General features: G+C 44.8%; 1 protein-coding gene across 1 annotated transcript in view; it reads right to left on the bottom strand.

Moving 5' to 3' along the window:
• Fur2 (furin-like protease 2) overlaps positions 1-27500 on the bottom strand; it is an 822743-nt gene that overhangs the window by 617452 nt on the left and 177791 nt on the right. Inside the window, exon 2 of the mRNA XM_076187899.1 lies at positions 13781-13885. Coding sequence (XP_076044014.1) covers positions 13781-13885 — 105 coding nt within the window. The remainder of the gene's footprint in view (positions 1-13780; positions 13886-27500) is intronic.

Genomic DNA, 27500 nt, shown 5'->3' with positions numbered 1-27500 from the left:
ACCAACAAAAAACGAATGAATAAACAGAATAACAATAAATAATTATCAAAAATGAAAATAAACTAATAAATGCACAGTATATAAACAACTAACAACGAACACATACCCAATAATCTCAATATATATTTATATGAACAAAAAACGATAAACGCATTAACAATGAATGTATAACAAATTCTCTGTATTCATATAAACAAACTATAAAAAACACATACATAACAACAAATACATGAGTAATACCAAATGATCTCTATATTCATCTGAACAAATAAACTATAAAGAAATTACACATACATAAACAAACAATAATAAACAAACGAAACGTTCACAAACAACTAACAACAACAAATACATAACTAATAATAACAAGTAATCTCAATACACACACTTATCTGAACAATCCTGAACCTAAATTCATTAAAGAGCAAAAGCTCCGTCAAATATCGAATATTTCATGAAACACCAAATCGTACACGCAAGATGTGACAAAGCCATTACAGGCCCTGGCTATTAGCGACTATCTGAATCAGAGGAAGGGGTTCCTGTTCGATCGAGACTGTGGCCTCTCAACTGAATTAAATCGTCTATTATTAGCCAGAATTAAATCTGTCAACGGCGTCGCAGTAAGAACAGGGTCAAATTAAGGCGGACCATGTTTACAAGCCACCATTTTAGAGCCACGTCGCGTGTCGAGGGTTGGCCTAGGCATCTCCAAATGTTCTCCTTAATAAACAGAACAGAACAGAACAGAATACAAAAGGGGTGTGTCGATTAATCGGCATCGGCAAGAATCGGCACTTTTTTGGTGAATCGGCATCTACATTTTTTTTTTTTGGGGGGGGGGGGGCCGATGACGATCGCGATCCCTCCTCCCCCCAAAAAAAAACAACAACAGATTCTCGCCGATGCCGATTTACAAAAATAGTGCCGATTCTTGCTGATGCAGATTAATCGGCACACCCCTAGATTACAACAGAGTATAAGATAATAGATGATAAATTACTATGGAATGAAATAGGATGGAACAGAATAGGTTAGCATATTCAAATGAATAAAATATATAAAGTACACATTAAAGAAAAATTCTCCATTATCCATTTTCCAAAAAAATTTCCACCACCTATTTCATAATCTACTTTTCTTTTCATCTATTATATTTTTTCTTTCTAAAAGCGATTCTTATTCAGTAACCATTCACTATGGAGACGACCATTCTTTCCCTCACGCCCTCTCTAGATTCTTCCTATCTAGGCTCCTTCAACTAGACAATCATTGCTCTCTTTCTCTCTTTCTCTCTCTCTCTCTCTCTCTCTCTCTCTTTCTCTCTCTCTCTCTCAAGTTTGGGCACGCTTACGTCCCAATCTTTCCCTCTCGTCGCCCTGCCCCGTTATGGACCAAAAGGTCTCTCGACTCTGTCACACTGACCCCATTGCAGCAGATTGCATACAAAAGTTGCTTCAAAGCAGTGCGAGCACGAAAACTATACACAGGTAATTAATTGACAGGATAAGCTGCTAATAATGCAAGCAGAAAACTGATAAACAACAGCTTCATGAATGATGACCTGAATACAATGTACTCCGCTCCTCGCGGTCAAATGAGAGACAGAGAGAGAGAAAGAGAGATAGAAAGAGGTAGAGAGAAAGAGAAAGGTAGAGAGAAAGAGGTAGAGACAAAGAGAGGCAGAAAGAGAGAGAAGAGAGAGAGAAGTGAGAAGAGAAAGAAGAGAGAGAAGAGAGTTAAGAGAGGAGAATTGAGAGAGAGGAGAGAGAGGAGAGAGAGATAGAGAGAGGTACGGAGATGTAGTGAGAGGTAGAGAGAGGTACAGAGATGTAGTGAGGGGTAGAGAGAGGAAGCGGGGGTAGAAAGAGAGAGGTAGTCAGAGAGGAAGTGGTGAATAGAAAGAGAGAGGTAGTGAGAGAAGTAGAGAGCGAGGTAGTAAGAGATAGAGAGGTCGAGAGATACAGGTAGAGAAGTACAGAGAGGTAGGTAGAGGTACAGAGAGAGAGGAAGTTGGAGATAGAAAGGTAGGGAGAGGTAGAGAGACAAAGGTAGGGAGAGAGAGGAAGTTGGAGATAGAAAGGTAGGGAGAGGTAGAGAGAGAAAGGTAGGGAGAGAGAGGGAGAGAAAGGAAGAGACAAATGGAGAGAGAGAGAGAAAGAGAAAAAAATCACAAGAAGTAACGAGAAACGGCATGAAAACAAGAGCATAGGGGGCAAGTCAGCAAGAACGCAGAGAGAGAGAGAGAGAGAGAGAGAGAGAGAGAGAGAGAGAGAGAGAGAGAGAGAGAGAGAGAGAGAGAGAGAGAGAGAGAGAGAGAGAGAGAGAGAGAGAGAGAGAGAGAGAGAGAGAGAGAGAGAGAGAGAGAGAGAGAGAGAGAGAGAGAGAGAGAGCACTAGCGGACTTTATGATCCGTCAACAGAACTGTTTGTAACATTATTAGCTTTTACCTAACATTTCACAATTAATTTATTGGTGGTATCAGGGGGAGTTCTAATATTACAAAGTTATAAAGTAAGCGTTCTTGCGAAGGGTACCTTGTCACAGTTTCCTTTATTTGCTGATTTCATTTCTTATCTAATTTTATTTTGTTATCATTATCATCCTTATTATATTATCCTCATAATATCTTCATTACATTATTATCAATTACTATATTATTATCATATTATTACTTTTTTACTGTCGGCTTCCTTACAAAGAAATACTTTGCAATAAGTCGAATCCCCGTATGAGGCACTGATTTTAGTGCCACCCCTACGGATCGGAGTCTCGTGACGTTCTTTTACAATTTTTTTTTTTTTTATCACATTCAATTTCCACTTTTCCTCTTTTCTGTTGCCCTCATTGAGTAAGCCTCTCTTTCAAGGCCTCTTCGTCTCTACCTCTTAGGCGCGAATATGTTAATACAGACATAAGCGCTGGTGACCACAAACGAAATAGGAATCTGGGGCCGAATTAATAGCAGATCATAACCTCTAACTCTAGACATCCTAGACATAAACATTTAGGTCTAGACATAAGCATTTAGGTTGTCGACATAGGGATTTAGGTAATAATCTCCGCCATTTTGAAGATTTATGTCTAGACTTAGGGGCTACGATCTTTTATAAATTTGGCCTGTGAGTCTAATCCATTACATTCTAGACACGGGCCCAACACGCTCACCACCTCTCTCCTCTCCTCTTCCCTCCACCACTCCCTCCTCTTCGTCGTCCCTCCTCCTCCTCCACCTCCTCGTCCTCCCCCTCTTCCTCTTTCGTCACCTTAGGTGTTCTGCGTTTACAAAACCACCTTCATACAAGTTGGGTCATCCTGGCCTCCTCCAACGCCTCTTCGGCTTCCACTATCTCCTCTTACTCAACCTCATCCACCGCTTACACCACTTCCCCCTCCACCGCCTCCTAGAAATCCCTCTTCCACCACTCCGAGTCTCACTCTGACCCTCTTCCCGGTAATTTGCATTCTCATCCACTTTTTTTTTTTCTCGTTCTCTCCGTTTCTCCCCCCCTTCTTTCTCTCTCTCTCTCTCTCTCTCTCTCTCTCTCCCCCTCTCTCTCTCCTTCCCTCTTTATACACTCCCATTACTATCCCCTACCCCCACAAAAAAAAATATATATTTTCTTCAGCCTCACTCCAACACCACCACCTCCTCTCCCTCTTCCTCCCCTTTCCCTGTCATACGTCCCTCCCTTCCCCTCTCCCTCCCTTCACCCTTTCCCCTTTCCCTCCCTCCACCCTACCCCTCTCCCTCCCTTCACCGCTCCCCTATCCCTCTCCCCTTACCTCCTCTTCCACCTAAATCTTCCCCCTTTTCCTTATTCCTCCTCCCTCCCCCTCTCCCTCCCTTCACCGCTCCCCTATCCCTCTCCCCTTCCACCTAAATCTCCCCCTTTTCCCTACACTTCCTCATCCCTTCCCCGTCACCCACCCCTCCCCTCCACCTTCGCCCCTCTTTCCCCCATTTCCATCCAGTGGGCGCATCTGCCGACTAATTTCCCTCATTAAAATAATAATTGAGAGGGTGGAATGCTCTTTTTACAGGCCAGAGCACCTGGCAAGTTCCCTGGCAGCGCCGCCGTCGGGAGTGTCTGCTGATGGGCGGCCGGGCGTGCGGGTGGGCGATTTCTTATAGTGCCTTGGGAGACCCTATGACGTTGGGCAATAGTGCACACTATGGCGCAGGAACCAGCCTCGTATACTTTTGGGCAAAAGACTTGAAACGTCCAAACTTTTTTTTTTTTTTTTTTTTTTTTTTTTTTACATTTCGGTCTTTACAAATTCAATATCTGAGTTTAGGGGATTTAAGATCGCATGGTTTTAAAGCCAACACGCACAGACTCGTGCGGGATTCGAACCGGCTCGCCTCCAGACGCTGGCGCCCGGTTCTGCTCGAGTGCCACACTTACAGTCATCAACAAAGCTTTCATTTCTCATCAATACATGCGCTTCTCATTATAGAGTACTCACAGAAAAAAATACCTGTAAGAGAATACATGTATACTGCAACAAATGACACTTCTGCATGATGGAAACTATATGGTGGATCAGGACTTTTGACCACAACTCTACAAGAAGCGCCACGATATGAAAGCCGGGCGATTACAGTGTCCGGTTTGAGGGCTTTGTATCATCGTATACTTCTGTAGAAAAGGTACTCTTCTTTCGAGACTATATTCTTTGTAGTACCAGACGCTTTCAATCAGTTTGCAAGAACACTTCGCGACGTTCCGGAGGCTTCTGGTGTGTTTCCTCAGTGTCCAGACATCATCCGAAACCGCCGGAAACCATACCAGAGGAACGTTACATCGCCAGCCTCATTAAGAAAGTGCCTAAGTCATTTGTCCAACTTTCCAGGAAATCGAAAAGAAAAGAAAAATATTTTTTCTATTTTATAAATGTACGTAATGTTCCTCCTAACGTAGTTTAAACCTACTCAAACACTAAATAAAACATTGGGAATTGTACCACAAGGAGCAATGAAACATTGATTTAGACAAAAAAAAAAAAAAAAAAAAAAAAATCCGGAAATTGACGAAAAATGACTTAGGCAATATCTTTACGAGGGTGACGACATTTGGTATGTGACACTGTTGTAGAAGGCGCTGTAGTGCAGCAGATTGTGTGTGTGCGTGTGCGACTTCTGCAGCAGAGGCGGTGGACGTCCTTGAGGGTTGGCGCTAAAAACGGACCACTGGAGTAGCGGTCCACCTTCAAGCGACTCCGGCCTTGGGAGGAACTCTTAGACACTCAATCGTCATCGACGAAGGAACGTTAGGTATTACGAGGCACACGTTAAGTTTTACGACGCAAACGTTAATACGAGGCAGACGTTAAGTATTAAGAGGCAGGCATTAAGTATTACGAGGCAGACGTTAAGTTTTACGACGCAAACGTTAATACGAGGCAGACGTTAAGTTCTAAGAGGCAGACATTAAGTATTACGAGGCAGACGTTAAGTATTAAGAGGCAGACATTAAGTATTACAAAGCAGACGTTAAGTATTACGAGGCAGACGTTGTTTTACGGGGCAGACGTTAAGGTTTACGCGGCAGACGTTAAGTTTTACGGGGCAGAAGTTAAGGTTTACGCGGCAGAAGTTAAGTTTTACGAGGCAGACGTTAAGTATTAAGAGGCAGACGTTAAGTATTACAACTCAAACATAAAGTATTAAGACGTTAAATATTACAACGCAATTGCCAAGTACTATAACGCAAACTCGAACGTCAAGTATTACTACTCGAACGTTCAGCATCACAACACAAACATTAATTATCGCATCGCAAACGTTAATCATTATAACACGAACGTTGATTATAACAATAGAAACGTTAAGTATTGGAGCTCAAGACCTGATTAGATTTCAGGAAATCTTTCGTTTGAGGTTCTTTTCCTGGAAGATGCTGCGAAGAGAAGCACTTCCAGCTAACTATTCCTCTTTGTGAAAACTTGGGTCTTTCCAGGGTTTCTGGAACTTCTCCTATTTCTCAAAACTGTGTTTGCCAATTTCTAGTTCCGTCAAACTCTCTAACATGACCAAACTGAGTTAAGCTCAAGGGGTTTTGTGAGATTTAATCTGAATAAACGTAACTGCGGGACACAATCTGACAGAATGAGAAGTCGCCTGGATTGGTTGGTCGGGCAAGGCATACGGTTCATCTTTTTCTTCAAGCGGTTAATTAACACTATATTACACTACAGCCAGTTAATTTCAACTGCACAGGTTTAAAGAAAAACCATAACATCAACCGCTACAGCAACATCATCAGAGAAATGCTCATTAAAAAATTGAATATATTAATAAATAAATAACGGCTACTCAATGAAATTGAGGATTACAAACTGACTGTCAAAAAACATTTGAAAGTAAAAGCTCCGCCAGGTTAGAGCAAACGATCCATGGTTGTTGACCCTCAAAGTACCTGACATCTATCGTCTCTACCGTCAGACGATCTTGTTAATCAGGAGGTGGCTAGGTTGCCTCCCTCACACGCCGGTCCCTCAAAGCAAGCTCCCATGCAGTCACCCTTCCCATCCTACTCCAAACAACTCTCCACAGGTTTGATCACCTTGCCCTTCCATCCATCAATTCTGTGGGCGTCTCTCCCCTTCGTCTCCTCAACCGAAAGCAAAATCTCAAATTCAAAATGTATTCGAAAATTTCTTTTTTTTTAATAAATACGTTTATTCCACTTGCCACTAGGCGATTTTATTCATCCGAAGGAGAGCCTCCTTGGACTCGCAAATAGGTCAAACCACATTCCTTCGTCTACTGGGCAACCGATCCCCCCCCCCCCCGAAGTCTGGCCCCGGATCTCCGTCTCGACGTTGAATTCCCAAACAAGACCCGAACTGCTGTTCCACAAACCCCGACGGCCTCCCAAGGTCATGTTAGCTGTATCCTTAGGGGGGAAAGAAGAGCACGTTCCGTTTGTCCAACAAGCCTCGGGACCGACCCCATCAGCAGCGGAACAAAACAATCAATGGAATGGACCACCTCTCGCGGAGAGAGAGAGAGAGAGAGAGAGAGAGAGAGAGGGTCTCAAGAAGTAAAACGGGTCTGATAAATGGGCAAGTCTGATCAGGGTAATGGACCCGACGATCCGGGGTCCGCCGCGTCTGCGCCCTTGCAAGAAATCGTATTAGGCGGAAACCCGAAGCAGCGCAAATCGTGGACGCTTAACGAGTCCCTAGCACCCATTATCTGTAATGGGGACGCCGATTACGAAATACCCACGGGCTCGCCCACTCACGACATCTTGCTGTTGTTGTCTCCCTGAGGATGCAAATACACATGTAGATGATGATGGTGATGAGGGGACTACGCCAGGGGGCGCTAAGTACCTACTGCCGCAGCCGTCATTTTTTGCCTTATTACGCGTTTCTTGGACTGTTGGGGGCAGGTCACAGTCACTGCTAGGAATCGGAGAGGATTGCGGGACTCGAACCCACAACTAAGCGAATACGAATCCAGCACGCTTCCGACTACGCCACCGGCGTATAATTCAATCTCCCGCGGGAATTCAACAAACATGACCTGCTTAGTGACATCGTGCATCTGGCAACGCGAACGATGAGTTTTTTTCTTTTCTTTTAATCAATTGAAAGTATTAAAAGCCCTTTTCATGTCTGATTGTTCCTAGATTATAACCAATTTCTAGATTTAGTATTCTGAATGTCAATTTTCATGGAAATACGTTATTTGCTATACATTTTTCAAAACACGTTTGGTTGGCGATTAACATATAGATAGTCCATCAGGTCGACCAATCCGACTCACTCTGACGACATGGTTTCATAACTTAAAGAATACCACGACAGCCCACGTTGCTGACTTCAGCCGTGGGCTGCACTGTCCCAACAGGTTCTGACTAGACAGCATCCGGATAAAGTCTTTCATAAAATCCATGACGTCACTTCCGGTACCCCGTTTTCCTTCTGATGTCCATAAAAAACTCGTGTCTATTCTGGTGGTAGGCAGACGATTTCATTCAGCTTAAGAAAATCCTTGTAAACGTCAGGAAGATCAATGAGCAATTATCTTGATTATGGCCCTGTGAATCACACTAGCTGATTCACCCGCCGCGGTTCAGTAACAATGTAAATCAATGGAGGCGTTCACACAACCGCGCTATTTTTCCTTGACTGTGCTGTACCGCCGCGGTTTCCGCTAGTGTGAATAGGGTTTACTTCGTTCGTGTCAATACTCGACTCTCGTACTTATTCTTGCTGCCGTCTGGTGATTTTATTCAGCTCAAGAAGAAACGTGTTTTATTAGTGTGGTTCTGTTAGTCACCAGTTAACAGTAAGGAGATCAGTCGCCGGTTGTCATTTCTCCTTATATGGAAAAAGGTGGCCGAGCTTAAAAATATATCGGTCCTTGTCCTGGGACAGAATGGCAGCCTCTCTGGGTTGCACCTCGAGACAAAGATAACGATACTGATGGGTTCTGAAGATGGAAGAGATGGGAAGTGTGTTCTCTCCGACGTCTTGTTTGCAGAACCACCACTACAATCGTTGGTCTCTGACAGAGGCTTCTTCCTCAGTATCACTTCATTGTGTCTATCGTAAGACACCGGGGGTCAAGAGACGGTGCTGGCAACCGTGGCCACGACCCGAATGGCGGTTAATATGCATCAACAACAGAAGCGCAAAGGCACCTTTCACAGGAACAGCAGTGACACAATCACTGCAGTAAGAAAACGCCCAAGAAAAATCTTATATAACCAAGTCCCCGTGAAATGAGACCTTGCGTCTCTGCGATGTGCGCCCTTTTCGCTTATCCCAGCAAGGAACTGGTGCATTATGGGAGAAGACGCTTGCCCCGGCATCCTATCCCCCCTTCCGAAGCCCCCCTCCACCCGCCCTTCAAGTTCCATTCCCTACCTCATTACACACTTCCTGCCATTCCATTGTCCCTTTCTCCCCCCCCCCCCACCTCTGCCTCCCCATCCACCCAACCCGCCAGACATCCACTCCCCGAGCCTCAAGAACTCTCCCTTTTCTCTTCGCTTCGCTTCACTGGGCTTCGCTTGGCTTTGTTCCTTGACCGAGGTACTGTAGAGTCGGGATCTGAAGTGTGTCGTTGTTGTCGTTCGTGTAATTATAGATTTCGATAATGGATGTTGTTTACATTGGCACTAGTTGGCTCTGGTTGTTGACAAGACATACACACTGTACTCTTTACGAAATCGCTACATGTCTAATGCCGCTACTTGCATACTGATGCAAAACCAACGCCATCTATCGTTGGCACCAGAAACTAAATCTCCATTTTTTTTTTTAACATTTATAATGATGCACTAACTTTACGATTCGGCTGAATTCATACCTGGAATCTTACCACCCCTCCAGAATTTATCCTATCAAATTTCCGTCTGCATTTTAATAGGCACACGTAACTCACACTTTTTTTATGTGAAACTACACCAATGCAGTGCAAAGTTAATCGGCATAGTAAAGGTGCAAGATTGTGGACACCAAGAACTGACCCATGAAGATATCGGAACAGTACAACTATAACATTCATTATGTACTTCATACATTCCAAACAGAGTAGTCCCCTTTTCCACTAAATATTCCTTGAACAAGATCGTATTCACACAACAACGAACGAACTATTCGCTTAGGTCAGACTTATCTCACGTTAGGCTCAAACATCCTCCATACTAAATCACAATCCTTTAAGCCAACTGTATACCGAGTCCTCGACCCCGGAACCTTCAGAAGCTTTCAGAAGCTCCCAGAAGCTCTCTGAGGCATCTCCGGCACCTCAAGAGTACAAAGACAGGATGAAAGTCCCGCAAGGGGCCATCAACTCCCACTGGCCCGCTCTAATTAAACACTTCACAGCCGAACCTCCTCTAATTATCACAAGAGACCCCTCCCCCCACGGCAAACTCCACTTGCACTCCTTTGATTCCACACACTCCGCCTTATTGCCCAGTAATTTAGCGGCTGGAGTGCCCGTGGCGGTGGAGGTGGAGGATATGGAGGCGACGATGGTGGAGGTGAGAAGAGGTGAAAATGTTGCCGGAGGGAAAAAATCAAGGAAGAGGAAAATGATGGGAGACGAGAGCGGTGGTAGAGAGAAAGGTGGTATCGGCATGCAGGGATGAAGGTGGAGGCGGAGGTGGAGGTGTTACAGGCATGTGGAGTTGGAGGTGGAGTGGTACAGGAATGTGGAAGTGGAAATGGAAGAGATACGGGCGTGAGGAGGTGGATGTGAACGTGTACAGTCATGCGGAGGTGATGACGATGACGGAAGAGGTAAAACTGGAGTGGGAGATGGAGCTGGAGTTGGAGTGGGATGTGGAACGGGTGCTGGGGTAAGAGGAAGTGATCTTATTCTGTAGCGGGACAACTCCGTCTCCACTCCCCTTCCAGGACGTGACGAAAGGATTACAGAGAATATCACGAAAAACTGGAGACAGTCCATAGAAGATGGTAAAGAAGAAAGAGGGAATTAAGAGTATACCGAAGCTTGTGAGAATAACGAGAAAGAGAGAAAGAGAGAGAGAGAGAGAGAGAGAGAGAGAGAGAGAGAGAGAGAGAGAGAGAGAGAGAGAGAGAGAGAGAGAGGGTGGGGTGGGGGGGGAAACAGGTCAAGCTGATAATATGGGAGGAGAAAGAGACGAGCAGAAGAGATCGCAACGCCCGAGGAAGTCAAGGAGACAACTAAGAAGGCGATGGAGGATGAAGAGGGGGGGTTGGGGGTTGGGAAGAGGGGGGCCTGCATGCCCTCATCTGCAAAATGGAGCCGGCAGTTAAAGGGCGGAGCGGAGGAGGATGAGGAGGGGGGTAGAGGGGGTGGAGGTAGAGGGGGTGGTGGAGGTAGAGGGGGTGATGGAGGTAGAGGGGGTGGTGGAGGTAGAGGGGGTGGTGGAGGTAGAGGGGGTGGTGGAGGTAGAGGGGGTGATGGAGGTAGAGGGGGTGGTGGAGGTAGTGGGGGTGATGGAGGTAGAGGGGGTGATGGAGGTAGAGGGGGTGGTGGAGGTAGAGGGGGTGGTGGAGGTAGGGGGGTGATGGAGGTAGAGGGGGTGATGGAGGTAGAGGGGGTGGTGGAAGTAGAGGGGGTGGTGGAGGTAGAGGGGGTGGTGGAAGTAGAGGGGGTGGTGGAAGTAGAGGGGGTGGTGGAGGCAGAGGGGGTAGTGGAGGTAGAGGGGGTGGTGGAGGTAGAGGGGGTGATGGAGGTAGAGGGGGTGGTGGAGGTAGAGGGGGTGGTGGAGGTAGAGGGGGTGGTGGAGGTAGAGGGGGTGGTGGAGGTAGAGGGGGTGGTGGAGGTAGAGGGGGTGGTGGAGGTAGAGGGGGTGGTGGAGGTAGAGGGGGTGGTGGAGGTAGAGGGGGTGATGGAGGTAGAGGGGGTGGTGGAGGTAGAGGGGGTGGTGGAGGTAGAGGGGGTGGTGGAGGTAGAGGTTGGGTGTTGGAGATTACGAGCGGGGAGGCCTCCCTGCCGGGTGTGGCCAGGCCGACGCAAACAACCTCAAATGAAAGAAGACGAATCACTTTTTACACGAAAACAATCAAGCTCGTTTAAATAACCATCGAAACGCTTAACGGGCAGCGATGATGGTGATAGTGGTGGCGGTGGTGTTATGATAGTGGTGTGGTGGTGATGTGATGATGGTGGTGGTTGTGATAATAGCAGTGGTGCTGATGGTGAATTGATAGTAGTGTTGGTGATAGTAATGTGATCATAAGTGGTATTGTGATGATAGTGGTGGTGGCGTGATGATGGTGGTGGTGGCGTGATGATAGTGGTGGTGGCGTGATGATAGTGGTGGTGGCGTAATGACAGTATTGGTGGTGAGTGGTGGTGGTAGTGAGTGATGACGTAGGTGTGATGATGATGACGTGATGACGACAATGACGATGTCGCAAGTTATAGAATATAGAAGTATAAAAGACAACAATAATACACTAACAGTTAAACAATGGTAAAATAATAAAATCACAAAAACAAAGCAACAATACCGAAAGAACAACCCTTGCCGCACCGGGTTGTATTTGTTATTCTGGCCGTCGTCAAGCGATTTTATTCATCCCAGTGACATCCCCGTCCACGAAAACAAGGGCATTAAGCCAGGTGGTACATCAGGCCACACACAAAGAGCCCAAAACCACAACGCGTGTTGAAATAAACTATCTCGTTTCCCCCTCTGCTGGCGCCAAAGAAGGCACCAGATGGCACAACAGACACCCCCAGGGTAGAAGACAGACCTCCATTCCCCGTGAACTCTCATCATCAACCTCTTACGTACCGGTGTGCGATACAAAATTGGCCCCGGGGGTCCATTTTCCGCAGTGCAAAATGGACCCCTCTATGGAAAATGGACCCCCTATGGAAAATGGACCCCCTATGGAAAATGGACCCACTATGGAAAATGGAACCCCCATGGAAAATGGACCCCTATGGAAAATGGACCCCCTATGGAGAATGGACCCCCCACTATGGAAAATGGACCCCCCCCCCACTATGGAAAATTGACCCCAACTATGGAAAATGGACCCCCATTCAAAATACAAGTTTATTTTCTTTCTTATTTATAAACATAACACGTCAACATATTAATAAGTTTCGTTTATCAAAATATGTAAAATCTATACAACGTTGGCAATGAAATACATTTCACGGATGAAATAGGCTGACCAATGCTTAATATGATTTAGATAACACGGGTTAAAAGTGGTCATTCATACCTAGCCTGATCTTGCCTAACCTAACCTAACACCAGTATACATGACAAGGAGTTGTATATTTTAGTAGGGGGTCAATTTCCTATAGGGAGGGTCTATTTTCCGCTATAGCAAATAAACCCCGGGTCCAACTTCAGGGGGGTCCATATTCCATTCTACACAGGGTGACCCTCCCCTCCCTACCGCCAGTCGATTTAATTCACCTGAGGGAGGGGGGCAATACATCTCCTCCGTCTCTGAAGCAAAGGGGTCAATGGGAATCGTTAAGGACTATTGAATTACTGTCAATAGTGTGACCACCAATGAAGGGGGTGATAACAAGCTTCTATGGAGATGACGGGTTCTCAATAAGGATATGGAATATATAATCAGTCGGTAATAGAGTATTGACAAACTAAATATTGGTTCTAGTAATAAATTGTCATTTGGTAACGAATTGTCAGTCTGGTGATATCTGTTATAAAACAATGGTAATGTAACTATTGAATGTATCATTAATAAAACACATTGTCAATACAATGTTACGTAGAAAGCAAAGTTGCGACAATCACTGCCAACGAATGTTTGCACCACAAATATTGCCAAGGAATATTGGCAAGACAACTGTTGTCAACAATCATTCGCACCATAATTACTGCCGACAAATATTGGCAATATAATCATTGTCAAATTCTTCCACCATAATTAATGCCAACAAACACTGGGGTCACAATTGTCACCAAATACTTCCACCACAGGTACTTTCGAAAAGTATTGAAAATACAATTATACAGAAATTTGCAGAGCTGGGCGCGTTCTTCGGTGCTTTCCGCTTTCGTTGGCCGCGGTTAGCTCTTCCAAACTATTAAAGCTTTAGAGACAGGTTTATACCAAAAATAAAATTCCGGTAGGCCACATAATACTATACCAAAGAAAAATTTCGTAGGCCACATACTATACCGGCACCTATATTGCTTTAATACTTTGGGAGCGCTAACCACGGCCAAACTAAAGCGAAACGCACCGAGGAACGCACCTAGAAACGCACGGAGGAACGCGCCCAGTTCTGGAAAATAGCGAGACTTGTGTATATTTCCAGACTTACCTGGGGATCGGAGTGGAGTTTCTGGTGATGATGAGGAGAAGGGTCGGCCGAACGTTTGTGCACATGCTGGTGTTCAAACAAGTACATGTCGTCCAGCGACCCGATCTGCAAAAAGAAAGAAGAAAAAAAATTAACCAAGAACGTCTCACCAAGAACGTTTTCAGTAACAAGGTTTCAGTAAGACGAACGATTCAGCAGAAAGAACACTTCCGGAAAGATGAACGTTTTCGGAAAGATGAACGTTTTCGGAAAGAAGAACGTTTTCAGCAAGATAAACATTTTCAACGAGATGAACGTTTTCAGCAAGAACGTTTTTATAAAAAAATACTTTTCAACAAGAACAATTTCAACAAGACGAACGTCTCAAAAAGACGAATGTTGAATTTTTTATGTTGAACAGTTTGTGTTGAACAGCTATGTTGCACAAATTGAGTCTACTTTTAATATACAGGTGACACAAAAAATACCAAAATGTGGGGAGTTCGCGCCACGAGTCGCTTTGCTCCGACCAAAGCCGTCGTCTCCCCTGCATTTTCCGATCGCCAGGGCGAATGACAGTCAATGGTACTTAGAGGACTCGAACCAGGGTGCGAGAAAGGACAAAACACGCGTACAACAAACCAGAAGCCAATTGCCAACCCGCAGAGAGATGTTACTTATATTATACTCAATTTTTCATTTTATTTGACTATCATGCAAATGCTATGAGAAGACAAAATGACGAAAATATCAGACATATTTACACATTTTCAGTATTTTATTAACATTTGTGGCCAAATCTAACTTTAACCTACTCTTATTTATTCTCGCTTGACCAAACATCCGCGTAATTCCCGCGTGTAACGTCACTCCGTGCAACTCGCCTCTCCGTCCGAGGAATCCCCCGCCACCCCCGAGCCTCACACGGAACGCCACCTACGGGCCGCGAGGTACACAATAGTTTCTTCTTCTTCTTCTTCTTCTTCTTCTTGGTGTTCTTGTTCTTGCTGTTCTTATTCTTGCTGTTCTTGCTCTTGGTGTTCTTGTTCTTGCTCGTGCTGTTCTTGCTCTTCTTGTTCTTGCTGTTCTTGTTCTTGCTCGTGCTGTTCTTGTTCTTAATGTTCTTGTTGTCCTTGTTGTTCTTGCTGTTGCTGATAATAGTTTGTGTTGGTAGTAGTTTGTTGTTGTTGGTAGTAGTTTGTTGTTGTTGTTGGTAGTAGTTTGTTGTTGTTGTTGGTAGTAGTTTGTTGTTGTTGTTGGTAGAAGTTTGTTGTTGTTGGTTGTAGTAGTTTGTTGCTGTTGTTGGTAGTAGTTTGCTGTTGTTGGTTGTAGTAGTTTGTTGCTGTTGTTGGTAGTAGTTTGTTGTTGTTGTTGGTAGTAATTTGTTGTTGTTGTTGGTAGTAGTTTGGTGTTGTTGTTGGTAGTAGTTTGGTGTTGTTGGTAGTAGTTTGTTGTTGGTTGTAGTAGTTTGTATTGTTGGTTGTAATAGTTTGTTGTTGGTAGTAGTTTGTTGTTGTTGGTAGTAGTTTGTTGTTGTTGGTTGTAGTAGTTTGTTGTTGGTTGTAGTAGTTTGTTGTAGTAGTTTGTTGTTGGTTGTAGTAGTTTGTTGTTAGTAGTGTTTTGTTGCTGTTAATAGTAGTAGTCTGTTATTGTATTAGTTGCCATAGCCTATAGTTGTCCAGCGCTTCTTTCCTTGCGGGGGGGGGGCAATCTCGCGCCGCTGTCGCGTGCGCGCGCGCGCGGCACACAACCTCCTCTCCACTTGGCCATAAATAAGCTCCGCAGAGCCACGGTGACAAGGTGCGGCTAGCTTAGCCGATCGGAGCCATACATTAGTGACGAGAGTAGATTCGGTCGATACCTTCAATTCGGTAACGTGATGCGACGTTACACAGGACGCTGCCCTCTTCAATACAGTCACGCGCCTCATAGATTCCGTTCCCTACGAAGTCGGGCGAACGATTTTAGTGTATTTTCCCCTCGAGCTGGTGGGGGGGGAGGGCAGGAATTGAGGAGGAGGAGGAGGAGGAGAAGATTGAAAACAGGTACATTACCCTAAATTTACGACCGTTCTTCACGTGTATAAACTAACAAAAAATGGTCTGTCTAATACCGGAAATTTGCTATTGGGATATAAATATTGTGATAAAGGTGGAAAAGGGGAGGCTGCTAACTCCCCCTACCCTCCAGCACCCCCATCGTAGACGCCCATGACCAACGGGACGATTCCGACCTCCCCCATGAACAAAGCAGGTCACACGCTCACTTAGTTGTGGGTTCGAATCCCGCACTCCTCTCCGATTCCCAGCAGTGATTATCACCTGCCCCAACAGTCCCTAAAGCGCATATAGTACATAGGGCAAAGGCGACGGATTCGGCCTCCTGGAGTAGCCTCCTGACCTTTACCTTAATTCTTTGAATTTTATATTAGACTTTATCTTGCGTAACACACACACACACGCGCGCGCTCATCGCGCAGTGGTAGAGTTCCCGGTTGCCACTACGGCAGTCCGGGTTCGAATCCCGTCCAGGGATTATATAATTTCAGTATCGCTGCGCTGCAAGTCGTTACTCCAACTCTCGTGGGCGGGGAGTTGGGTGTGTGCATGCGTGTAAGGTTACAGTATCATTCATAGATCGGTCATATATGAGCCCTGATTTCATGGAGGGTAGTGGCTGTCGATCACGAGTCCAACCCGTGATCCAAGACCATGGTGAATCACACACACACACACACACATACACAGTATATAATATATTCTTATCACCACGCTAGCGTGCTCGTTAAACTGTTGTTTTTCACCAGCTTGATTGACACGACAGGCAGACAAGACAAACAGACAGACAGACAGACACCTCCTAGAGCTAGACCGGTGACAAACAGACGGATAGTAATTAATAATATAGATAGCCAGACGCCACCGTGTACTTCAGGTAATAATTACATTAAGTATACACTATCTCTTTCGAGACGATTCTCGTTGTGGAAAAAAAAAAAAGCAAAAAAAAAAAATCGTTGCATATTACAAGAAATCCTCAACGAAATTCCAGTCCCTGAGAACCCGGGTCTTAATTTTAATTTTTTTTGTTTTATCTTGTATATATTTTTCTTTATACTAAAAAGAAATCATTCATTCCTGAATTTCTTCCAGAACAATTCTCCGTACTTGCTGTGCAGAAAAAGACAAGTACATAAACAAACAAGTCAATATGTGCTCGAAATGATAAACGAATGCAAATGGATATTCAAACAACTAAAACAAAGCAAACAAATGAACGATCAAATAAATAAATAGAAAGAAGAAGACGAAAGGGGAATCAAACAAAGCCTTACCATAAAAAATCTAATCATCATCGATAAATCAATGAACACGATCATCATCATCATTATCATTATTATCGTCACCGATGCCTTCAACGTCATTGCCACAATCATCAAAATCGTCTGCATACCATCATCACAATCGTCACCATACCATTATCACAATAATCACCATACCATCATCAAAATCGTCTGCATACAATCATCACAATCGTCAGCATACCGCCATCACAATCGTCGGCATACCATCACAATAATCACCATACCATCATCAAAATCTTCACCATACCATCATCACAATCGTCACCATACCATTATCACAATAATCACCATACCATCATCAAAATCGTCTGCATACAATCATCACAATCGTCAGCATACCGCCATCACAATCGTCAGCATACCATCACAATAATCACCATACCATCATCACAATCGTCACCATACCATTATCACAATAATCACCATACCATAATCAAAATCGTCTGCATATAATCATCACAATCGTCAGCATACCGCCATCACAATCGTCAGCATACCATCACAATAATCACCATACCATCATCAAAATCGTCTGCATACCATCATCACAATCGTCACCATACCATTATCACAATAATCACCATATCATAATCAAAATCGTCTGCATACAATCATCACAATCGTTAGCATACCGCCATCACAATCGTCAGCATACCATCACAATAATCACCATACCATCATCAAAATCGTCTGCATACCATCACAATCGTCACCATACCATCACAATCGTCAGCATACCATCATTATAATCATCACCATACCATCATCACAATCGTCACCATACCATCATCACAATCGTCACCATACCATCATCACAATCGTCACCATCACCCCTACCACCATCATTACTATCACACCATTGTTCCCTCAAGTTGAGAGCAATCAGGGATAACGTCCTCCCCCCCTCCCCCCTCCCCCCCTCCCCTCTCTTCGCCCCCTTGTCTTGTCCCTCGGGGGGAACATCTCGAGACCAACAACATTTCCATGGCTCCGCATTCTGAGCCGACATTCTCATCTACGGAGACGCGCGCGCTCGAGACAATAGCGACGCGATGCACGTCCAGCATCATCATAAATACAGGGCGTAGACGGGAAGACGGTCAGAGAAATAGAAACTGAAGGAGAAACAAACGTGCCCGCTGCAGGAAAAAAGAGGTGAAGGGAGAGAGGGGTGAGGGAGAGAGGGGTGAGGGCGATAGGGGTGAGGGCGATAGGGGTGAGGGCGATAGGGGTGAGGGAGAGAGAGGTGAGGGAGAGAGGGGTGAGGGAGAGAGGGGTGAGGGAGAGAGGGGTGAAGGATAGGGGTGAGGGAGAGAAAGGGAGGGAGGGCAGAGGGAGAGGCAGAGGGGTAGAGGGAGAGAAATGGAGACTGAATGGATGTGTGTACAGCCCCAGGCTAGAATTTTTTTTTTTCTCCAGTTGGACACAACATTTGGACACTAACTGATGATGCACTGTGGCAGACACAAACACATTTTCTCTTTTCAATCAAAACTACATTTAAATACAAACCATTTCCATTTCTGTGCAGTACGGTGACACCTTACGGGAGGGCCTACACGTCATTCGACTTTACTGTATTTCCTATTACAGAGAAAAAGAAATTAATAAAATCCTGGAATTTCTTTGGGCCTCAGCCTCGTGTCACCGAGGGCGATACGCGACACGAATGGACGCGTGTCACCTGGCAACGGTGGCACACACACACACACGACACAGGGTCGCCGCCACAGCATCCGATTGATTTTTGGTCTGGCCGGGTCTTTCTTTTCTGTCAAGTTGAAAGACAATAACTACAGACACGTAATGGATTATTACCGATTCTTTCGTGGCTTTCATGCAGTCAGCGAAGCAATTTGGCTAACTGGGATGAAAAAAACATTTTTCGATTTTGTTACTCACTGCTAATAGCTCAAAAATAGATAATAAAAAAGGGAGAGAGAGAGAGAGAGAGAGAGAGAGAGAGAGAGAGAGAGAGAGAGAGAGAGAGAGAGAGAAACGTTGGATGATGCAGAGTGATCAGGTTCGTGCGTCCTTCCTACTCGAGACTTCTACAGGTCGCCTCATCTATGGCGCCTCGTCACACACCAGATAGTCTCTTGCTGTCCAGTTTTTTCGATGTATTTCATAAAAAAAATTGAAGACATTTGAATTACGTGTGTTGGTCAGGAAATAAGCGCAAGAATAGCGTGTACACCTCAACAAAACCCTTGACATACTGAAAAAATATTAAAAAATGAAAATAGAAATGATAATAATAGATAAATAAATATATAAGTATATAAGACATAAATGAATCATGATAGCACGGGGAATGTACGTAAAAACATCAGTATGTAAAAGAAAAAAAAAAATGTATAGTACGGGGAAGGAATCCAAAGTATCCCAATTCAGAGAAGGGACCCGTTAAGAAAGAATTCTCTCCTTTGGCAATACACAACGAATGAGATTTGGCGTCCAGCCTCTCGCCAGCCTTTGCTCTGGCGTTATCCCATTAGGCTCATTTTCCTCAGACAGTTGCAGCAGATTTTCAGCCAGCAGCTTTCGGGAGAGAATCCGATGTGCCGGAGGAAAATAATTTCCCTCCAGTACATCAAATGACATTCTATGTTTTTTTGTTCTGAAAGCAAAATATTTTGCCATGGCGATTTTACGGCGGAAAATGTTCTGGAGGAAATAAAATAGCCCAGTGTGATGGCCCCTTTCAAAGGGAACAACTCCAAACTACAGTGCACAACCAATTTACGACGGTTAGGATCGAAATGTGACTTAGTGCATAAGCCTCCCCACTTCCCTATCAACCTACGCACAACAATACTGTACTATTTATAAGCTACTATTATATTACCCAAGTGATTAAATCGATGTTTCATAATCCCAAAATATGTCGACAAAGCAAATATCCCAGAGTAAGGCTGAAAATAACAACAACGATAATACCAAAAAAGAGAAATAAAATAGAATGAAATATTACGATTTTTCACACACACAGACACACACACACACACACACACATATATATATATATATATATATATATATATATATATATATATATATACTGTTAAACACAACAGCATTAAGACACTCGTTAATTTTCTTACCGATATTTCCAATATTTCTAACAGTAGATCTCATTTCAAGGGGATGGGCAAATATAAGCCTTCTATAGTCTTCCATTTTTAATTGACTTTTCGATTCCAGGGAGTCATCTTCAGAATGTTATACAAGAATTAAGTCAGTCATACACAGCTATATAATACCCAATTGACAATTTTGTACAGACAGCTTGGATTTAAGTATAGGCCGCTAGGGAATGCTGTAATATTCATGTTGACCGCTTACGTGGTGGGACACCTCGCCATGGAAGAGAGTTAAAGGATGCTTGTGTTGCTGCCGATGGACACTGTATCTGGATGAAGAATTGAAGACGGGGATAGCAGAAGTCATATTAGATTGTATGTTGATAATCGGAGGTATTTCTCTTATGTGGATAGCTTCTAGCATTTTCAGTTCTTTTATTTTATTCCACTGTGCGACTCTCTTGGTGTTACTGACTATACTCTATCAAGTAAAGTCTCAATACCACCAGGCTGTACTTGATAGAGAGACTACTGTCAATAACACCAAGATATTCATACACACACACACAATTGTATGTATATATATATATATATTATATATATATATATATATATATATATTATATAATGATAAGATCACCTTCACAGAGCCTTAACCCGCTCTGTGAAGGTGATTTTACGGGTGGCCGAAAGCAGTGGGTTCGAATCCTGCATGCAACTGTCATAAAAATTATCAGTTTGATGTCGCTGTTACTAGCGAATTTCTCTCATAGTTACAATGGCGAAAAGCGTGAAAAGGATTTGTTCCGATCCTTACCTCTTGCCAACTGGTGCACTTGGGCCTTGTGTAAAACAAGAATTGGGGTCGCAGATTAGTGATCTTTCCTATCCTCGGGAATCAGTTCGATTCCAGGTTTCAAGGGTTTTACAGTCTCTGTTGGTGTAGTGGGTTAAGGCTCTGTGAAGGTGATCTTACGGGTGGCCGAAAGCAATGGGTTCGAATCCTGCATGCAACTGTCATAAAAATGATCAGTTTGATGTTGCTGTTACCGGCGAATTTCTCTCATATATATATGTATGTATATATATAATATATATATATATATATATATATATATATATATATATATAAAGTTCCTGTACAGCAAGATATTATTCAACAATCAAAATGTATAAGCACAGTTTTTAAAGCACCTTGGGGCAGTTCTGTGTGTCCACTAGTGTATATTTCATTACAGGTGTCGAGAGACGACTTTAGTAAAAAAAAAAAATATATATATATATATATATATATATATATGAAAAATGAAAGCAATAGTAATAATAATAAAATAATACATAAATAAACCAATGAAAAATCAATGAAAAAAAGTTTCCTTCTATTTTAAAAACCAACGGATATATTGGTGCAATTGGAATAAATCGACAAAAACAAAAAACATAACAGAACGAAAATAGATAAATAAACAAAACTGGATAAAAAAAAACAAAAAACAAGCTTTCTCGCGTGGTTCCCATCAGCCACAAAAACAGTGCGTTACGATGCTTTCGCGATAATCCGTTGCACTAGAACTATCTGGCCAGGGGCTGGGGCTGGGACTGGGGCTGGGTCAGGCTGGTTGAAGGGCGATTCCACGCTGGGTCAGGCTGGCTCCAGGCTGGTTGAAGGCTGGTTCCAGGCTGGCTAAAGGCTGGTTCCAGGCTGGCTAAAGGCTGGTTCCAGGCTGGTTAAAGGCTGGTTCCAGGCTGGTTCCCGGCTGGCTCCAGGTTGGTTGAAGGTTGGTTGAAGGCTGGTTCAAGGCTGGGTTAGGCTGGCTCCAGCCGGGTTGAAGGCTAGTTCCAGCCCGGGTCAGGCTGGCTCTAGGCTGGTTGAAGGCTGGCTCCAGGCTGGTTGAAGTCTGGTTCCAGGCTGGTTGAAGGCTGGTTCCAGGTTGGGTCAGGCCGACTCCAGGCTGGCTCCAGGCTGGGTCAGTTTGGACCAGGCTAGTCCAGCCCAGGTTGGGCTAAACCCCGATATGTTACACAGTATCAAACCGAGCTGGACTGGCTTGTTCCCTGTTGCGTCGTGGCTGGGCACACTGCAATGTCCATCAGCCCACTCGCACAAAAACTGGTCACCAACTGGCAGAGCTTCCACGGGATCCAAAGCCCCGGTGGCTCGGCATCGGCGACGCCCATAAACACGGGGACCCACCCACCTCCCCCCAGCCGCCCATTCCGCCCTCAATCAAACCTTTCAAACAAACGCGCACACAAGTGATTGTATCGGCCTCTGAAATCGCATACGTTCGTTGGTGCGAATGTGCGTGTGCAAGCGTGCGTGCTTGGGTGTGCCTGTGTGTGTTTGTGTGTGTTTGTGTGTTTGTGTGTGTGTGTGTGTGTGTGTGCGTGTGTGTGTGTGTGTGTGTGTACATGCGTGTGTCCAAAACACTACTGTCATGCCAGCTGTCTCCTTTCCAATAATGTTGGGTCTGATACACCTCATCTCTCTTCAGTCGTTTTATCTGCAGTAGTACGAACCGATCTGTTCAATGTTTTTTACTCTCTCGAGCTCTCTAGTGCCCTTCACTTTGCGCGGGGACCACAACATTGCTACGTACTCCAGTCTAGGGCGGATCAGACTTGTTTTTTATTATCATCTCGTCCTCGTGTGTGTGTGTGTGTGTGTGTGTGTGTGTGTGTGTGTGTGTGTGTGTGTGTGTGTGTGTGTGTGTGTGTGTGTGTGTGCTTGAAAAAACAAAAATCATCCCCGCAAATCCCAAGCACTCAGGTATTCACTGGAGGGACTCGCCCCGATCCCGGGCCGCCGCAGTGGCAAAAGTCGCGAGAGCGGAAGACAGCGGCGGCGCGACTTAATCCCCTTCGTCCAAATTTTTCGTATCTGTCATCTCTGCGTAAATATTCGTACATAAATCTTTAGGTTCAGATAAGAGGTTCACGACGACGAAGACGACAATGAGGAGGAGGAGAAGAAGAGGAGGAGGAGGAAGAGGGAGACAACAACCGCTATCACCAAAACCAATACCCCCCCCAAAAAAAAAAAAAAAAAATCCAAAACCACCACAAAAATTCAAACCCAAAACCACTTTCAAGCTCAACACCATCCCCACACCTAAAATCACCACCAAACCCAAAACCACCCCAAAACCAAAACCACTCCAAACCAAAAACCACCAAACCCAAAGCCACTACTAAACCCAAAACCATCCCAAACCCAAAACCACCATCAAACTCAAAACCACCACCAAACCCAAAACACCACCAAACCCAAAACCACCACCAAACCCAAAACCACCACCAAAACCACAAAACCACAGCACTTCTATCTCCGCTTTCCATCTTGATCCATCTTCCCGTTCTAACTGCCAGTTTCCTTCGGTTGGCCACACTCGGTCGGTCGACGAATCAATATCCAAATTCACCTAAAACCCGGTCGACATGTCAGTTACCCAAGTACCTCTACAAACAGTCAACACACCAACAACCAAAGAACTAATAAAAGTAGATCAATCAGTACCCAAATATTTTTCAATTTTCAATCTATTTCAATTCTGTTGGTTGTCAGGCCGGACGGCCCTTCACCGCTTTCACTATGCCTCTCCAGATGGTTCTATCCTCTGTCAATTCTTTCCAGTCCTCTCTTGGTGCCACCCTCTCCACGTCCTTCTTTACTCCATCCATCCATCTGTACCTGGGTCTCCCTACTGGTCGTCTGCACTCCAATCTTCCTTCCATCGCCTTCTTTGGTAGTCTGTCTGCCTCCATTCGTACGCAGTGTCCAGCCCACCTTGCTCTTCTTCCCCGTATTTCATCCTGAATGTACGGTTGCCGAGTCTGATCTCTAATTTCCCAGTACCCAAATATACCTTACATTTTCAATACTATTGGGCAATACGGAATCTTGGCCAATAGTATTGATTGCATTTTGATCACTTTTTTTTTTATATCCCGCAAAGGCCCCGCCCATCTTGCAAAAATAAATGGATGATAAACATATGGATAACCAACTAAATAAATAAACAAATAAATAAAATAGAAAACAAATAAACGAATAAATAGATATGACCAAAATAAGAATATAAATACAGTAAACCCTCGGTATAACGGATGATATGGGGTCAGAGGTCTGTCGTTATGTCCGAAGATCCGTTATAACCGAGGATCCGCTAGATCCGATGGAAATACGGGCAGATCCGTCATATCCCGAAGTTTGTCCGGTATTAGAAATTAGTAGGATTAGAAATTATAGATAAATAAAACAAATAAGAATATCGATAGATAAATAAAGATAAGAAAAAAATCGTGAAAACAATAAAATCGCCTCACATCAAACTTGACCGAATCTGACAAAGTTCTTCACAAACAGTAAGTGATGAAGCACCAAAAACCAGGAAACTAATCAATTCAATCATTTGTCTCTTTATTTCTTCTCTCCTTTCCTCTCCTCTCCTCTCCCTTTACTCCTGCTACTTATCTTGGTCCTGCTCCTGGTCCATTACTCATCTTCTTCCTCCTCCTCCTCCTCCTCTTCACATTTCTCTTCTATTCTTCCTATTCCTACTCTCCTCCTCTTCTTCCTCCTCTCCCTCCCCTTACCCTCTCCTCTTCCTCCCCTTATGGCCTCTTCTTCCCCCTTATCATCATCTCCTCCTCTTACAGTGAGTACTTCCCCTCCTCCGGCGTTTGCTGGCGGCCCGCGCGAGGAGGAGGAGGAGGAGGAGGAGGCATCCCGTCCTGTAGCAGCCAAACCATCATTTTCAACACGTTTACCGCCCGACTGAGCTTCCACATTCCCAAACCCTTTACCATCACTTCCTCTACTTTCCTCTCTCCCCTCCCTTCTTTCATCTTACCTCTCTCTCTCTTTCTCTCTCTCTCTCTTCCTGTCTACATTCCTTTCCCTCTCCAACTCCGTGTCTACTCTCTTCTTCCTCTCTTCCTTTCCCTCTACCTCCCCTCTCTCACTCTCTCTTCCTCTCCCCTGTCTCTCTCCTTCTCCCTCTTATCTCTTTCCCTCTCTCTCTCTCTCCCCATCCTACTCACTCTTCCTCTCCCTCTCCCCCGTCTCTCTCCTTCTCCCCCCGTCTCTCTCCTTCTTTCTCTTCCCCTCCCCCTCTCTCCCCATCCCCCTCACTCTTCCTCTCCCTCTCTCTCTCTCTCCCCCACCCCTCTCCTTTTGTCTATATTCCTCTCCCCTCCCTCCTGTCTACATTCTTATCCATATCTCTCTCACCTACATTCTTCTTTCCTTGCTTATTTCTTCCCTCCTCCCTTTCTACCTCACTTACTCCCTATTCATTCCTTCATTTATTATTTCCTTACTTCATCTCCCCCTTTCTCTCTCTCCCTTCCTTCCTTCCTTCATCTCCCCCTTTCTCTCTCTCTCCCTTCCTTCCTTCTTCTCTTTCGTTACTTCCTTCCCCCCACTACTTTCTTCCGACATTCCTTCTCTTCCTCTTCTTCCTTCCCTTCTCCATTCCATCTCTTCTCCTCCCTATTCCCCCCTCTTCCCTTCCTCTCTCGCCATTTCCCTTCCCTTATCCTTCCTTCTTTCCTCTCTCCCCCCTTTCCTTTCTACCTTTCCATTTCCCCCTTCCATATTTCCTTTTTCCTCTCTCACTCTTTCCCTCTCCCCCTGTCTCCCCCTCCTTCCCCCCGTCCTGCAAGCTTTCCAACCTGCCACTATTACTGACTCCCCCCTCTCCCCCCCTCCCCCGCACTCGGCCGTAATCCTTCCCGTCTTAGCGCACCGCATAAAATAATTTCACACACCACTTAACTCGAGTTTGCTCAGGTTCTTGTATAATTCCCAACGTTAGTTCATCAATCCCAGATGCCGGCCCTTCCTCTCTCTCTCTCTCTCCTTCCCTCTCACTTTCTCTCTTTCTCTCCCTCCTCCTCTCTCTCTCTCTCTCCGTCTCCGTCTCTCTCTCTCTCTCTCTTTCTCCCCCTTTTTCCATTTCTGTATTTCCCTTATGTGTTTTTTTCATATTTTCCGTCTGCACGTTTCGTGTGTGTGTGTGTGTGTGTGTGTGTGTGTGTGTGTGTGTGTGTGTGTGTGTGTGTGTGTGTGTGTGTGTGTGAGACAGCACTCGCATGCGTGCGTGTACGTTTATGAGTGTCTATTTACCTAATCGTATTTAACTTAGTGTAATACACAGGAGAACAGCTACACTCGTAGAGCCCCGTCTCCCTCGACCACACTGCCTTAAAATCATATCTCCAGCACGCGCCATATTTGCTTGTGTACGTGTGTACGCGTGTGTGTGTATGTATGCGAGTGGGCTATTGTGTGCGTGCGTACGCGTCTGTTTGCATGTGTGTGTGTATACGTGTGTACGGCGTGTGTACGAGCATGTCTGTACACACGCCTGTGTCCATCTTAATATCCTCAAGACCTTGAGAAACAGCCTCGGCCGGAAAATATTTCATATTTGCACGGAGTGCCGCCCCCACCTGTCTACCTGGCTCCTGTTCCACCTCCTCCACCTCTTCCTCCACCTCCACTTCTTACTCCTCCGCCTCTTCCCCTTTTCCTCCTCCACCTCCTCTTGTTCATTCTCCTTCTCCCCCTCCCCTTCCTACTCCTCCTCCACGCCCCTTTTTCCCTCCTTCTCTTCCTCCAGCTCCATCTAACGTCCTCCATATTCATACCCCTCCTCCACCTCCACTTCCTCCACCTCCACTTCCTCCACCTCCACTTCCTCCATGTCTTCCTCCTCCTCCTCCCATTCTTACTCCTCCTCCACGTCCCCCTTGTACTCCTTCTCATCCTCCTGCTTCTGCAAATACACTTTTCTTATTCCCCGACGATGATGATCAAATCGCCATACTTTTTTTAACGTTGATTACAACTCTCGTTTGAGAATTCGCTCTTCGCAATCTTTTCTTTTGTGTTCCCCACCTTCTCTTTAAATATCGTTCCTCGTCTCGCTTCACTCATTTTCTTTTTGTCAGCCACTTTTCTATGGTTGTTGGAGTACCATAGGCAAAGGGGATAGCATGGAACGGAACTGAACCTTGTAAAAATCCTCAACCTGAGGATATCAGAAAGCTGTTTATCTTTACAAGCTAATATTTGTGGAGGCTGATCTTAACCTACCCTAAATTAATCTATCCTAACCTGACCTAGCCTAATCCAGCCTATATTAAAGGATCGTCACTGTCTGGGCGATTTATATTTACAAGCTCATTGCTGGGGTTCCTCCTCTTTACAAGATAGTGGAGTAGCTTATCTTTACATGGGTACGCTGCCGTTGCTGATCCTTGCAACGTCCGCGAAAAAAATATCATA

Source organism: Oratosquilla oratoria, chromosome 7 (assembly GCF_046742065.1).
Source record: "Oratosquilla oratoria isolate Oo_2021 chromosome 7, ASM4674206v1, whole genome shotgun sequence".
NCBI classification, from domain to species: Eukaryota; Metazoa; Arthropoda; class Malacostraca; order Stomatopoda; family Squillidae; genus Oratosquilla; species Oratosquilla oratoria.
This window is presented reverse-complemented; position numbering and strand designations above follow the sequence as displayed.